The sequence below is a fragment of the Coffea arabica genome, chromosome 5c, assembly GCF_036785885.1.
Source record: "Coffea arabica cultivar ET-39 chromosome 5c, Coffea Arabica ET-39 HiFi, whole genome shotgun sequence".
NCBI lineage: Eukaryota > Viridiplantae > Streptophyta > Magnoliopsida > Gentianales > Rubiaceae > Coffea > Coffea arabica.
In genome coordinates this window covers 5,613,297-5,629,783 of record NC_092319.1, presented here as the reverse complement: position 1 = coordinate 5,629,783, position 16,487 = coordinate 5,613,297, and the positions used below count along the sequence as shown (strand labels likewise).

The window sequence follows — 16,487 nt, the reverse complement described above, 5'->3', positions numbered from 1 at the left end:
TACGAACTCTGCTGCCAAGAGAAAATTCCACCTAGTGGATGAAGTAATGGAGGATGCAATAGTGACAGAATCAGTTGGAAAAAAGGGAAAGAGGGAAGCTGATCAAGCAAGCAGTGCAAACTTTGGAGAGGGGGAGGTGACCAGCCCAACCTGGTCACCAATGGATAAATGAAAGCACTGGTGTGGAATTGTCAAGGTGCTGGGAGCCCCTTGACAATTCCCCAGTTGAGGGAGGCTTGCAACCTCCTCTCCCCTAATTTGGTCTTTTTGTGTGAGACTAAAAATAGAAAACAATTCATGGAGAAAGTTCAAAGGAAGTTGAGATTCGAAGAGAGTGTGGTGGTGGAATCTATGAATAAATCAGGGGGCATGGCTATATTTTGGAATACTGAAGTGAAAGTTTTGGAGGTTAAAACCACTGCTTTCACCATGGAAATTCACATAATGGACACTGATCATGATGTAGACTGGTGGTTCATAGGAATTTATGATAGCACTGATGACCAAATCAGGAGACGCCAGTGGGAAGTCGTGGAGAGAAGGAAAATTTTATGGGGTTCTAGATGGGTGATTACTGGCGATTTCAATGACATCATATCAAATGAGGAGAAATGGGGGGGTAGAAAAAGGGAGGAAGGAACTTTCAAATACTTCAGGAGCTTTATTGAACAAAATGGCCTCATTGATTTAGGATATGAAGGCAATCCCTGAACTTGGAGTAATCATTGGGCTAAAGAGGGTGAGATTAAACAAAGGCTGGATAGATCATTGGCGAGTAGTGATTGGAGCCAAATTTTTGACCGAACGACAGTCAAACACATGGAAAATTTTGGCTCTGACCATAGCATGATCTTGTTAGACTCCAATCCTCTACAAATGAAGAGGAAGAGCAGGTTCCTGTTTGATAGAAGATGGCTGAAAAAAGAAGGACTGCAACAAGTAGTGAAGCAGGCATGGGAAGAGGAACAATCAGGCTCTAATATGTATAAAGTGCATAGGAAGATAGCAAAATGTAGGCTGGCCATTTTGAAATGGAGAAACAATTTTCCAGGAAATGCTAGGAAGAAAATTAAAAGCCTTAAAAAACTCTTGAGTGATCTCCAAACCTCTGATTGTGAGGACATAAGGGAAAGGAAAAAGGTTCTTAAAATGCAACTTAAGGAAGCTTATGAGGAAGAGGAGTTGTTCAATCTTCCATCTCAACCTTTTCCATCAATTTGACCAAGATGTCATTAGTCTTCTCAACGTCGTTTCCTATCAATTCTTATTTCTTAGTCTTCCTTGTGAACAACTACCAATTCCATGTGTTTAGTCAACTTAGCTTAATAATAATAAAGATTAAAAAACTCCGCTTTAACTATGAATCTGTCTAACGAGTGCATAAGAACACAATAATGCTGTAGTAATTTTCAAATAAAAATTTTAGATAAAAATTTCAAATTTTGTTTTGTTTGCATCATACACACAATTTCCAACACCTATCTCATATACATCACATCACAAAAAATACTATATTAATTTTTTCAAATAAATATTTCAAATAACTTCCTATTCAAACAAAAATATGAGTGGACCTGCAAATGTTTATTTGGGGCAATTAAGGGCACAAAGAGCATTATCTGTTATACCAAGTGCTGTAGAAATAAAAGTGTGTTAGAAAATTTTGAACGTCTTAAGCAAGATAGTAAAATTTTTTTATTCATATAATCTTAAACTCTCAAAATTTCACCATTGACTAAGGGTTATAGCACGTAGTAATTAATAGCAACTCTTGCCTTTGGCAGATGTGTAATTTTGCCTCTCATTGACATCTGCCTTAGTTTTTTAAATGAAAAGGAAGACGAGACTAGAACCTTTTGAACCTTAACTATTGGTTTTTTTTTTCCCCATCAGAGGATGGGGTGGAACGTAAGAAGCGGGGGGAAAAGGTATGAGAATTAAAATCCAAGACCTCTAATTCTTGAAATCTGAACTTGTTAGGTTAATTTTAGAGAAAATCGTTCAAAACGTCCCTTACATTTTACAAAATAACTTTTTTTGTCTCTCACTTTTAAAAGTGTAATTTTATATCCCTTATAAATTCACATCGACCAAATTTGGTCTCTACGTAGGTTTCCGACTAGTTTTTGGCCAAAATCCATCACATGATTTGCATGTGATCATTTTTTATTTTTTGAGGGTAAAATTTTCAAATCAAAATTTTCCATTATCTAATTCATTGTCTCTCACATTTCACAAAATGAATTTTTTCGTCCCTAACATTTTACAAAATGAATTGTTTCTTTCCTCACATTTCAAAAAATAAATTTTTCCATCCCTCACATTTTTTAAAATGAATTTTTTCATCCCTCATTGATCATGTGTACGAATAGCTTTTTTCTATAAACCCACTTATATGTCTATTTGATTTTACCTGAACAGTATGAATAACATGTAATTTATCTCTATTGAATTTCATCTAAATATGCTAATCGTAGCTATACACATGCTATTCAATATATATATATATAGGGGTTTAAAACTAATAATTTTGTTTGAAACTCACGTATATATTTATATGATTTCATCATTTGAACCTATTCAACATTTGTGACCTTTCTCTTTTGGTAATAATTTATTTATTGAGTTGTATAATAAGACAATCTAATTAATGGGTCCTAACTTGAATTCTATAATTGTACTAACAAATTTCAGTTTAAATCTGAAATTTCTACTCGACATTTTTAAGACCAACAGTTGAATTACTTGCCTTGTGATTGTCTTAAAATTTGAAAGTGCCAATCACGTATTTCTTTTTGTCATACTTTTCTTTTGTTTACTTTTTCTATCCAAATTTAATTCGATATAAACACTCGATAATATTTAGGATTAAATGTCATCTTTATTTTCAAATTTCGAGTAAAAGAAAATAAATATAAGTGAAAAACTAACAATTTTTTTAAACACATGTATATATCTATTTGATTTCACTTGAGCAGTACGAATAGTATGTAATATATCTCTATTTGATTTCACATGCTATTCGTACTGTTCAAGTGAAATCAAATAGATATATACATGGATTTAAGAAAAATTTTGCACACACATGATCAATAAAAGATGAAAAATTTCATTTTAAAAAATGTGAAGGATGAAAAAATTCATTTTGTGAAATGTAAGGGAAAATTTTTATTTTATGAAATGTGAGAGATTATGAATCGAATTATATAAAATTTCATTTGACAATTTTGCCCTTAAAATATGATCACATGCAAGGCACGTGATGAATTTCGACAAAAAACTAGTCGGAAATCTAAGTAGGGACCAAATTTGACCAATATGAATTTGTAACGGACGTAAAATTACATTTTTAAAAGTGAGAGACGAAAAAAGTTATTTTGCAAAATGTGAGAGACGTTTTGAACAATTCTCCCTTAATTTTAAATTCATATCAAACATAATTTGTCAATAGAGGCATACCGTTTTGCATTAGATACAAAAATTAAAATGTTCTATTTGCAGTTTAATTATCCTTTGTTTCTGCATAATTTGGTAATTGACTTGATAGATTCAAGATGTTGGCTACTTTGCTTTAACACGTTGAATTTTGTAGAAGTAAAAAATTAACCAAAAAATTATACGATATATATTTGATAAAAACTCATATATATATATATATATGGGGAGATAACTTACACACATACAAGTATGTGTAGGAGAAAGAGGAATAAATATCAACAATATATCGTTAATTATACATAATAACAAGACTCTCAAATTTCACTCTTTTCAACTAACCATAATAATAGGACTTCTTATTTATAGACTAGATAACTTGTTACACATAATAACAAGACTCTTAAATTTTACTCTTTTCAACTAATCATAATAATAGGACTCTTTATTTATAGATTAGATGACTTGGTAAACAAGTTTTACAACTGCAAGAAACTTGTTAATAAAATAAAAGTTCCTAAACACTAAAACTACTATAACTTGACTTCAACAAAATTACTAAAAACTTGATTTGACTAAAACACTACCAAATAACAATATAGAAATTTATATTTTTTTAGGCTTGATTTAGTATGCCAATATTGCTTTCCTTAAATCAAGCTCTCTATTGAATTACGTTCATTGCAATCACGAACAACAATCTCCTTTGTAAATTTTGTTAACATCAATTTGAATTCTTCATCTTCAAAGGTCTTTTTCGCTGCAATACTCCACACTCCTAGACAAATTTATCTGATCGCTCGATTTCTTTTGACTCATTAAAATAATCCATGTTTCCGGATAGACTATTCTCATCGCACAATGTGATATCAACCTATTAACAATGCACTTTGTGATTTTAATAATCACAACTCAACGGACAGGATTCTGCAATCTCTGTTTTTCCACCCATAATCAATCTGAAAATTCTCTTAAACCAATATTGTAGTCCAATCTTCACCAACTGGATACTCCATGATCAATCTTGTGGTCTAACTCAATCAACTGATTTTATCATGGCAGTCTCTTATGCTCTTAAGTCTAACAATGCAAAACACCCACGTCTAACCTCATAGCTGGGTCAATTCTTCAATGTTCATAGGCATCTCAAGATTAATTTCTTGAATCTAGGGCACTGATATCTGATATAGAACTCAAAATATTCTGAATATATATATATATATATATATTTCATATAAAATTCATGTATATGGGGAGGCAATTTACACACATACAAGTATATGTGGGAGAAGAGAAATAATATCGGTAATAACATATTAATTACATGCCATAAGAACAATACTCTCAAATTTTACTCTTCTCAATTTACCATAATAATATGACTCCTTATTTATAGACTGGAAAATTTGGTAAGCAGGCCTTATAACTATAAGGAATTTTCTAATAAAATACAAATTCCTAAACACTAAAGCTACTATAGCTTGATTTCAACAAAACTAATAAAAACTTGACTTGATTAAAGCACTGCCAAATAACAATATAGAAACTTCTATTGTTTTAGACTTGATTTAATATGACAACAACTACACTCATACATCAACAGATCACAGGTCGTGCAGGATGTGTTTTGATTTTGAAAGCGTGGACCGGTGGACGAACTTGAACTTTCCAATACTTAGAAAAAAAATATTTTCCAGTACTTATTCAATCGTTGCTTGATTCCTATAAATACTCAAGGTTGTTATTTATAATATTTTGACCTGGGTCAGCATCTAAACACGCTTTCTGGCTACATTCGACTAATTTAGGCCCAAGTCATTTATCAAATGGTCAATCCAGTCGACTTGAGTCTTTCCCTTGTGGTTTTGAGACCCTACCGTACTATACTAATGAAGTACGGATTCCAACATCCGTTATTCTTGATTAATTTGGATTTCATTTTCTTCGTCAAAAAATGCCACGAGACTAGAAATGTTTAGACAATTCATAAGAATTATATTTTAGCAAATGAACTCTTTGTTAGACCAAAAAGTCGCGTCACGTATATTTTTTAATTTTGATTATACTCTTGCTTGGAAAAGTAGCAAGACAAATAGTACGAGTAGATATGTCTAAACAAAAAATAATATGAGTAGATAGAAGGGTTTAAATTTCTTCCTATTCTTCTCGTAGACTTTTCATGTGAAGAAAATAAGAGTTTGTTCTCGGTTGATTATTTTAACTAATTATAGATTCAGATTTTAGAAAATTAATTTTATTATGTTCACGATTGCTTTTGTATTCTAATTATAGATTTTTTTAATGACTAAAAAAACTAAAATTTATAATCACCCAACGAGTAGCTGATTTTATAAAATCTAAATTAACCGATAACAAGGTCCAAGTGCTGATTCTGTTCCAATAATATTTTCTTTTCCTTAATCACTTGGAGACACTAAAACCTTCTTTCTTGAGTAGTCTGCCACCATATTTATAAGTAAATTACCTTTTATCCTCCTATGATTTGATACTTTACAACATAACTCTCCTATAATTAAAAAATCTATATATGAGCCCCTTATGATTTGATTGAAGTGCTATCATTAGTTTTTCTATTTAAACTAAAGTCAATATTAAAAAGTTGAAGTCAAAAAATTTGACAAATTCACCCTTTTATTTTTCTCTTTTTTTTCCCCTTTGAGAAGAGAAGAGATGATATTGGAAAACAGGCTTTGTTTGAAAAGCAATTTTTCAAAGAAAATTTGTTATATTTTTTGAGAACACAACAAAGCTACAGTACTTGCCTGCTAAATAACAATTAATGAGGGTCCACACTAAACTATGAGCCTGCCTAAAGACTAACAAATCCCCGTAAAACACAATAAAAGTGGACTTGCATTCTTTATTTCGAGTGGATAAGGACACGAGGACCATTGCCTATATACTACGTGTTGCAAAACTAAAGGCGTGTCAGAAAAGTTTGAATGCATTATACCGGATAGTAAAATTTTTTATTCATATAATCTTAAACACTATTTTGGCCATTTAATAAGGGTTATAGCACCTAGAAATAAATGGCCACACTTGACCTTGGCAGAAATGTAATTTTGCCTCTAATTGACATCAACCTCAGTTTTTTAATGAAAAGGAAGACAAGGTAAAATCTTTGAATCACACGGTTTAAACCGTTGGTTGATTTTTATTGTTATTTTTAACAAGAAAAATGTGAGACTTAAAAAGTGGAGACGGTTCAAAAAAAGGGATTAGAACTCAAAATCTTTAGTTTCTAGAATTAGAGTAATTTTGTTGCTGAGCTAAGAACAATCATTTGACGAAGAATAGGTGGCATTTTGTAATAAACTAAAAACATTTGTCTCCTTCCCGTCGTAGAATTGCAGGGACGCAAGCAATTGTAAATGGTGCTACATGCTTTTTGAAAGAAAATGGTTGTTTTATTTATAAATTCAAGAACGTCATTTTATGTTATGTTATTTGCAAATAGAAACCTCTTCTTATTATGTGAATATTGTTGTTGTATTGTACTTTTAAAAAAAATATTATATATTTGCCCACTAAGAACTATTCCCTGCTCCGCCACTAGACAAGAGTAAATATATCTACAGCCATACATGTGTTTTGATTTTTTCATCACAAGCTTTGTGTTGCAAATTGCTACTTAATAAATATCATATTCCAGAAGTGGGGGCACTAGGACATGGGCCCTACTGTCCTCACAAAATTTTACTATTATAGCCTTAAATTTTAGTAAATTTGTACGTTTGCCCCACTAGTTTTCAAAAAGTGAATTTATTACTCTAAAATCAAATGACTAGTTTTGCAATTTGATGGAATTGAAATACTAAACAATCCAAAATCACATTCTTTTTACTCTAATCGCATATTACTATATACATACATACATACATACGTACATACATATTATGTCTGTATGTATGTGTATGTATATGTATATATGTATAAGAGTAAATACATATATATGTGTGTGTCTATATATATATACATACATACATACATACATACATATATATATAATGTAAATGTATATGTCTGTTACAGTTTATCAATACTACTTATCGTTATTGTTCATCATTACTGTTCATTGTTATTATTCATTCGTGAGTACAAAAAAATCTGTCCATCCATTTTTTGTCTTGAATCCAAGCTCTGGGAAGTTTAATTCTTGGCTGCTCAAACTTGTTTCTTGAATTCTCCTGAAGTTTCTTAAATTTCTTGATTGGATTCTTGAATTTCTTGAAACATTTCTTGGTTTTCTTGAATTCTTGACTGCAAACTAATCAAATCTTGAAGTTCTTGAAAATCTTGAAAATCCAAATTTTTTCTTGAGGTTCCCGTGGCTTACCATGTTCTTATGGTTGTTCTTGTTGCAAAGTTAAAAAAAAAAAAAAAAAAATTCTGTCACTTCTTGAAAGAAAAAGGAACAGCCCAGCCCCACCTTGTCCTTTCCTAATCCAAATAGGATTTGCACAAATAGCCTTGTGTTCACATTTATTTTCCTAAAAGGGGTTGGATTTGGACAAAGGAAAGGTTTACAAATCCTAATTCTAGTTGGAAAATGGGGTGAATACCAAATTTGCTGTCTAACTATTTCTAAATCAGATTTGGTTTTGATCTTCCAGCTGTGTTTCGATTTTGATCCGTGCTTTCCATTTCCTAGTTCATTTTTCAGTCGAGTTTCATTCGGTTTTCAGTCAAGTCCATTGTGTCAAATTTGGTCATTTCTCAGTCCAGTTTGCTCAAAACTTTCAACCATAATTGCTTTATAACCTTGTTGGTTTTTAATTGCTGGTCAAGTTGAACTACTTTTAGATCATTTTGGGCTCATTTAAGGAAAGTAAATCAGGACCTTGAGAAATTGATAAGATAACTAGAGTGATTTGAGTGTAAACACGTAAGTTGAGTGAAACACGAGCGTGAGTAAAACATCATGTGAGTTTGTCTATTGTGAGGTGTTTTTCTCCCTATCAGTATTGTTTTGCAGGTTAAGATGTCTACCAAAGGAGGAAGTTCGAATCAATTAGATTCTGAGTTGATGGGAGACACGACGGACAGAATTCAACAGATTTTGGACAATGCTGTTGAGTCTCTCAATGCACGACTTGATCAAAAGGAGAATAAAGTTGTTAAGAAGAGAGATTCCATACAATCTAGTTCTAATGTTCAATTCACCTCTTCAAGGAAGGAGGAGAAGGTTCAATTAACTTTTTCTAGACCTAACATACAAATGAGTCATCCACGTAGGAGACCTATCTATCCCTCCAATAATGTAATCAAGTGAAAAGTTTAGAAGCTACAATCGAGATGAAATTCCCATGAAGGAATCTGTTGAGTGCATTGCCAATAAAGGAGATTCTAATTTCATCCTACCATTTATTGAGGAGGAGTTTAAGAAGGTTGACATTGAAGTGACATCACACATTGAGCATGAAATGATTGAAGCTGAACCTATACTAGCTAAGTTGTGGGCTAGTAGGAGGGGATTTGTGCGAGAATGTGAGTAATGAGGTAAAACTTGAGAGTGAGAAACAGGTAAGAACTGAGATGATTAAAAATTCAAGAGAGATAGATGAAAAGGAAAGAAAGCTCAGTTTGTGTATAAAAATAAGTGAGAGTGAGTTAGCTTTAAAAGTTGAGCAATGAGAGTTTGTACTAATGTCTAATCATCCTTATTCTGTTTTGCCTGGTGTGTTGGTTAATCTTTGGTACGTTAACGGGTTAATTGGCATGCTGATTTCTGGAGTTGCGCATCCTTGCCATCCATTTATAGAAAATTGCAGCACATTCACTGTCCTATCTACCCAAGGGAATGCAAGTTTTCCATGAAGAAAGCTTAGAGCTACATCGGTTCCATTAATTAGATACAATCAAGCTAGTGACCATTTATTGCCGTTATGTAATTTCAACGGAACTCCAAAGGCTGATTGTATTATTTTGGATGTAGGTTTCCGAGATGTCCATGTATGTTCATTGGCTAGTGCTTCAAATTTGATAAGGGAGTTTGCCATTGTAGCCTTTGAGCCTGATGTCCATGTATGTTCATGAAGACTATCAATATAAGCTTCGTGCATTACCATGCTTACATAAAGGTGATGATATCTTCCAAGTGATGTAATCAATTGATGACTATTTTGCTAGCTCTCGCATCTTGGAGCGAATTGCTATCCATGCCAAAGAGCCGAGCGTAAGTGCTAAATTGATTCTTAATCAATTAGCCATTAACAAGGTAAGTTTCTCATCTGGAGTTCTTAATTATCATGATGAAATTGGAGAGCTTAACTTGCCTATAAATGTATGGATTCTTCATAATTCTTATCTTAATGATTTGAAAGAGTGCCCTTTATGCATACTAAGAGTTGTGTTTCTTAACTTTTTGACAGATGGTAAAACCCTTGAGTTAATTGGAATTGATTTTTAAGGTTGTCTATGCACGCAATATAGATAGCCATCTTGAGTTAACAAAGTTTGATAGAGCCGCTTATTTGCTTTCTGTTGATCATTCTAGAGTCAGTTTGTGTCATTCTGTGAGTTCCAGCTATCTAATTGTGAGAGTCTTTGTTGAGTCCATATGTGTTGTTTGTTTTCCTCAAATCATGTGATCATTATGCTTTGTTTATGTTGTTTTTAAAGCTCGTGAGTTTATAGGTATTGTGTTTAAAGTCGTTTATTTGCATACTATACTTTGTTCTAGCGTACGTGTTGTCCATGCAAACTGTGTGATGCATCGACTTGATATAGTTGCTTTGGCGAATTTTCTTGTTTGGAAGCTCAAATATTACACTGATGCATATGCTAATTTTCTGAGAGGTTCAAGTGTAATTTTTGGTCATGCCAAAGGAAATGTTTGGAAGCATGGTAACTTAGGTCATGTCAAAGAGATCAGAATGATGCATGGCAATCAAAAGTTTCCTTCGTGTCATTAACTTGATGAGTGGGTTGATTACAAGTATTTAATCGTCATTCATTCTTCTTCTTTTTTCTTTGACCCAGATACCAATTTGTTATGGCCTGGAATCAGTCCAAATTGTCATGCACAATTGACTGGGATGACTCAGCAAAGGAGTAGCACCAGAAATGTGATAGCATGAAGAGTCACGAGGATAGCAACTGATATAACAGAATGAAGAGTAGTTAATTGGCGGGAAAAGTAGTTAGTACTAGCAGGCTGTGTCTTGAGCTCAAAGCTAAGAATTGTATAAGTAATTCATCTGCATTGAAGGCAGGACATGTAATACGTTGTTCCAGATTTCTTTCCTAATCAATTCAAACCTTTCTTTTCCCTCTCTTTTCCCTCTCCCTTAATTCAGATCTCATTCTCAATTCTTCCTCTCTCTTTCCCTTCCCTATCTCAGATATCTTCAATTCAATTAGTTCGAATTATTACAGTGGTATCAGAGCTTGCGATCCTTGGATTGCAAGCTTCGAACTGCTGAAGATTATGGCAGAAGGCACTAGAATGAAGAGCTTCGAAGAGCAACTCAGGAAACAAGAGGCCAGGATCCAGGCAGTCATTGATTCCTTGGTTGCTGACAAACAGGCTATGGAAGAACGGTTGGAAGGTAATCAAAGAGAGATGCGAGCTCTAATGGAAACCAATAGCACAGAGCTGAAAAGCTTCATGAGTACTCAACTCAGTTCTATTTTGAGAAGTTTGCAAGGTGATAGAGGCATTTTGGGGAATCCTACAAGCTCAGCAGAGAAAACTCCTAATAATCGAAGTGTTGGAGCACAAGGTGTTCAACAAGGTGAATTTGGTCATTCATCCAGAGGAGATGGTCAGCATTGGCCAATGGGGGTTCCCAGGTTAGATTTTCCCAGATTTGATGGCCATAGTCCCAAGGAATGGATCAGGAAGTGTGAAAAGTTCTTCCAACTGTTTCGCACTCCTGAAGAACAGCAGATTGACTTGGTGGAACTACACTTAGAAGGCAAGGCAGATCTCTGGTATCAGAATTTCAAAAAGGATCGCGGAATAGTTCATTGGAAGGATTTCAGTTTGGAAGTATGTAGGAGGTTCAGCACTGTAGGGGAAGCAGATGCGGTGGAGGAGTTCAGCAAACTCAGCCAATCATCCACTGTATTGGCTTATCAGGAAAAATTTGAAGAATTGAGGTCCATTGTAATGATTCAGGTGCCAGAACTGACTGAATCTTACTACATTTCTAGTTTCTTAAGTGGATTGAGGGGGGAAATTAAGTCTGCCGTGAAGATGCATAGGCCAGACACTCTACAAGCTGCCTTTGAGATGGCCAGATGGCAGGAGCATCATTTGGAGCTTGTTCACAAGTTCAGCAGGACCACACTCAAGAGTACATTGCACTCAGGCTCCTATGGACTTACCAAGGGAACGCAGGGAGTCCAGGACCCAGGAGCAAGGCAGTCTAGTACTTCGCCTACAGACTACAGCAAGAAGTCCAATTCACAGCAAGTTTTCAGGAAAATTTCTCCTACTGAATTCCAATATAGGAAGGAGCACAACCTATGCTTTAGGTGTGGGGACAGATTTACTCCCGGACACACTTGTAAGAGCAAGGGGGTCCACATGATGTTAATAGAAGAAGAGGAAAAAGGTGAGGCAGAACAAACAATAGAAGAAGAGGAAGTTATTGAATACATGGGAAACCAGCAGGAGCAGGATGTGATATTGACCCTGCATGCAATGACAGGGGAATTATCCTCAAGTATCATCAAAATGCAGGGGCAGTTTAAGAACAGTCAGCTGACAATCCTATTGGATGGAGGAAGTACCAATTGTTTTATCAGGAGATCAGTGGCTCAGTTGTACCCAGAAACTGTGCAGAAGCATAGGCCTTTTAAGGTCAAGATTGCTGATGGCAAAGAGCTGCACTGCGACCAATGGATTCCAGGAATGCAGTGGGACATGCAGGGCCACACATTTACACAGGATGTATTTGTCATGGACCTGGAACCTTATGATATGATCCTTGGGGTGGATTGGATGAAATCCTACAGCCCCATTACCTTTGATTTCAAGAGACTAAACCTGTCTTTTGAGAAAGGAGGAGAGCACGTGGTGTTAAAAGGAGATTCCAACAATGCAAACGTTAGAATGCAGCAAGGTTCAACAGCTCACAAATTTGTCAGACATAAGATCAGGAAGGCTCTGCAGCAATCTTGTATGGTGAAGGTTCACAACTCACAGGTAATTTCTGAACCAGATTCTCTTATTCAGTTGTTGGCCAAATATGATGATATCTTTGCTGAACCTAAAACTCTTCCCCCAAACAGATGCCATGATCACCAAATCCCCCTTAAACCAGATGCCAAACCTTTCAAAATTCCCCCATATAGGTACCCCCATGTACAGAAAAATGAAATTGACAATCAAGTGAAGGACATGCTAACCTCTGGTCTTATACAAATTAGCCACAGCCCCTTTGCATCACCTGCTCTCTTAGTTAAAAAGAAAGATGGGAGCTGGAGGCTTTGTATTGATTATAGACAACTGAACAATCTTACCATCAAAGATAAATTTCCAATCCCTATTATAGATGACTTACTGGATGAGTTACATGGAGCCAGGGTCTTCTCTAAAATTGATCTGCGATCAGGCTATCACCAAATCAGAATGAGACCTGAGGACATCCATAAAACTGCTTTTAGAACTCATTCTGGACTTTATGAATTTCTTGTAATGCCATTTGGCCTGACAAATGCCCCCGCCACCTTTCAAGCACTAATGAACTCCATTTTTGAACCTTACATCAGAAAATTTGTCCTTGTGTTCTTTGATGACATTCTGATCTATAGTCCAGATTATAAAACCCACTTACACCACTTATCCTTAGTATTAGGGACCTTGAGAAAGTACTCCTTGTTTGCAAAGATGTCTAAATGTTCTTTTGGTCAAAACCAAGTGGAGTATCTGGGACATGTTATCACTAGTGAAGGTGTGAATACTGACCCATCCAAGGTGGAGGCTATGCTGTCCTGGCCAACTCCTACTTGTTTAAAGGCCCTCAGAGGATTTTTGGGCCTAACTGGGTATTACAGGAGGTTTGTTAAGGGGTATGGAGAAATTGCTAAGCCCCTCACTGAGTTACTGAAGAAGGATCAATTTGCTTGGAGTGCTGTTGCAGAATCTGCATTTCAACAGTTGAAGCTGGTCATGAGTAAATCTCCAGTATTAGCATTACCTGACTTCTCAAAACCATTCCAATTGGAAACTGATGCTAGTCAGTTAGCTATTGGGGCTGTGCTGATGCAACAAGGGAGACCTATAGCTTACTACAGCCAAGTGTTGGGCCAGAAGAACCAGACCAGATCCACCTATGAAAAAGAACTTCTATCACTCATCACAGCAGTTCAAAAATGGAAACACTACTTGATGGGGAACCACTTTATCATAAAGACTGACCATGAAAGCCTCAAATACTTGCTGGATCAGAAAATAAACACTCCCCTTCAACAGAAGTGGCTGGTTAAACTTATGGGGATGGATTATGAGATCCAGTACAAGAGGGGTAAGGACAATGTGGTTGCTGATGCATTATCAAGAAGGGGAGAGCAGGAGGAGCCAGCAGAAACATTTGTACATGCCATCACTGCCATCAAGCCTCAATGGCTGTCAATGGTAGCTGAGAGCTACAATGGTGATGACATGGCAAAGGAGGTTCTACTGAGGCTGGCCATGGGAGCTGAAGCACTACCTGACTACTCGTATAACCAAGGGATTTTGAGATTTAAAGGAAGGATTTGGGTAGGAGCAGAGGCTGGACTAAGGCAAAAATTGATTTCCTGTTTTCATGATTCTTGTCTTGGAGGTCACTCTGGGAATCATGGTACTTATCAGAGGATCAAAAGCTACCTATACTGGCCTGGAATGAAAAAAGAGGTCGAACAGTATGTACAGAATTGTGATGTCTGCAAGAGAAGTAAAAATGAGAATTGCGCTTATCCAGGACTGTTGCAGCCATTGGCCATTCCTGAGCAAGCGTGGCAACAAATTTCCATGGATTTCATAGAAGGTTTGCCTAAATCTTTTGGTTGTAATGTCATCTATGTGGTGGTAGATAGATTTACTAAATATGCTCATTTCATCCCTATGACTTCTCATTACACTGCTAAAAGTGTAGCAGAGACATTCTTTGATCAGATCTTCAGGTTACATGGCCTACCAACACACATTGTCTCTGATAGGGATAAAGCCTTTACTAGCTTGTTCTGGCAGGAACTCTTCAAGATGCTTGGCACAGAGCTAAACCTCACTTCTGCATACCACCCTCAGTCTGATGGACAGACTGAGAGGGTTAATAGATGTGTAGAAAGCTACCTGAGGAGTGTGTGTATGTATCAACCAGGGAAGTGGAGAAAATGGCTTCCTGCAGCAGAATGGTGGTATAACACTAACCACCATAGCAGTCTACAAATGTCCCCTTTCCAGGCCTTATATGGTTACAAACCTATACAACTGAACCTGAGGCCCGATAAGACAATAGTAGCTGCTGTGGAGGATTGGGCACAGGAAAGAGTAGGCTGGAATTCCTTGCTCAAAGAGAACTTGTTTAAAGCTCAGAACAGAATGAAGCAAATGGCTGATAAAGGGAGGAGTGACAGGGAGTTTATAGTGGGAGAGTGGGCTTATTTGAAGCTCCAACCTTACAGACAAACCTCAGTAGCCGTAAGGAGGAATTTGAAACTGACTGCTAAGTACTACGGGCCCTATCAGGTGGAACAAAAGGTGGGGACTGTAGCATACAAGCTGAAGCTACCTGCAGGATCGACCGTACACCCTGTTTTTCATGTTTCATTGCTCAAAAAGTCACCAAAGGAGGCCCCAGTCAGCACTACTTTGCCTACCTTGAACGCAGATAGTGAGTTTGAGGTCACCCCCTCAGCAGTGCTGGATAAAAGGACAATCTATAGGAAGGGTCAGGAAGTTGAGCAAGTGTTGGTGCAGTGGGAAAACATGGAACCTGAGGAAGCCACTTGGGAGGATTGGACGTTCATTCATGCTCAATTTTCTTCTTTTCAAATCAATCAATCCTAGAGACTAGGATTGTTTTTAGGGGGAGGTATTGTTATGGCCTGGAATCAGTCCAAATTGTCATGCACAATTGACTGGGATGACTCAGCAAAGGAGTAGCACCAGAAATGTGATAGCATGAAGAGTCACGAGGATAGCAACTGATATAACAGAATGAAGAGTAGTTAATTGGCGGGAAAAGTAGTTAGTACTAGCAGGCTGTGTCTTGAGCTCAAAGCTAAGAATTGTATAAGTAATTCATCTGCATTGAAGGCAGGACATGTAATACGTTGTTCCAGATTTCTTTCCTAATCAATTCAAACCTTTCTTTTCCCTCTCTTTTCCCTCTCCCTTAATTCAGATCTCATTCTCAATTCTTCCTCTCTCTTTCCCTTCCCTATCTCAGATATCTTCAATTCAATTAGTTCGAATTATTACACAATTTGAGGCCGAATCTTTTCAAAGGATAAGCGAATTATAGGGGTCCAAGAATCTATAGGGACGCATTAGCTATCTTATTCATTGGAGTAGATAATAATAAGTTTTTGGACACGTATTCATGACAAATGGGACGTGAGCTAGAACGGACATGGGGCACCTGCAACTGTCCCGGACGGTTTTGACCATTTTCAATTGCGCGTAATTTTCTTTGTACATCGCGTAATTTTTTTTGCATATCGCGTAACTTTAGAGCAAATTTTTGTGGGACCCACACATGACGTGAAAATCGAGTTACAACTTGTAATTTCAGCTGCACAAATTTTTGAGGCCAGATCATGACCATTAACCATTCAAAGGCGATCATACTGATGACCGTCCTTGCCCCATTTCCAGCTAGAACATATGCGTTGGATTGTGTATGTGACCTAGCTAGTTGAGTAGGCGACATGCTTCGTGGCCTGCCTTTATACATGCAAACATTCCCCAGTGTGATTCATTGCAAGCAAGCGCTCAACTTAAAGATAAATCATTTGCAAGAGAGGAAATGATGCGAATCCGATTGCTGTCAAGGGTTCAAATGCTAGTTATTTCTACATCCTCGAGGATCCCG

General features: G+C 36.3%; 1 protein-coding gene across 1 annotated transcript; it reads left to right on the top strand.

Annotated features, from left to right (window-relative positions):
• The first annotated feature begins 168 nt into the window (after nucleotides 1-168).
• Nucleotides 169-711, top strand: LOC140007169 (uncharacterized). Its single transcript, XM_072049856.1, has one exon. The coding sequence runs from the start codon at nucleotides 169-171 to the stop codon at nucleotides 709-711; it is 543 nt and encodes a 180-aa protein (XP_071905957.1).
• Nucleotides 712-16,487: the final 15,776 nt, after the last annotated feature.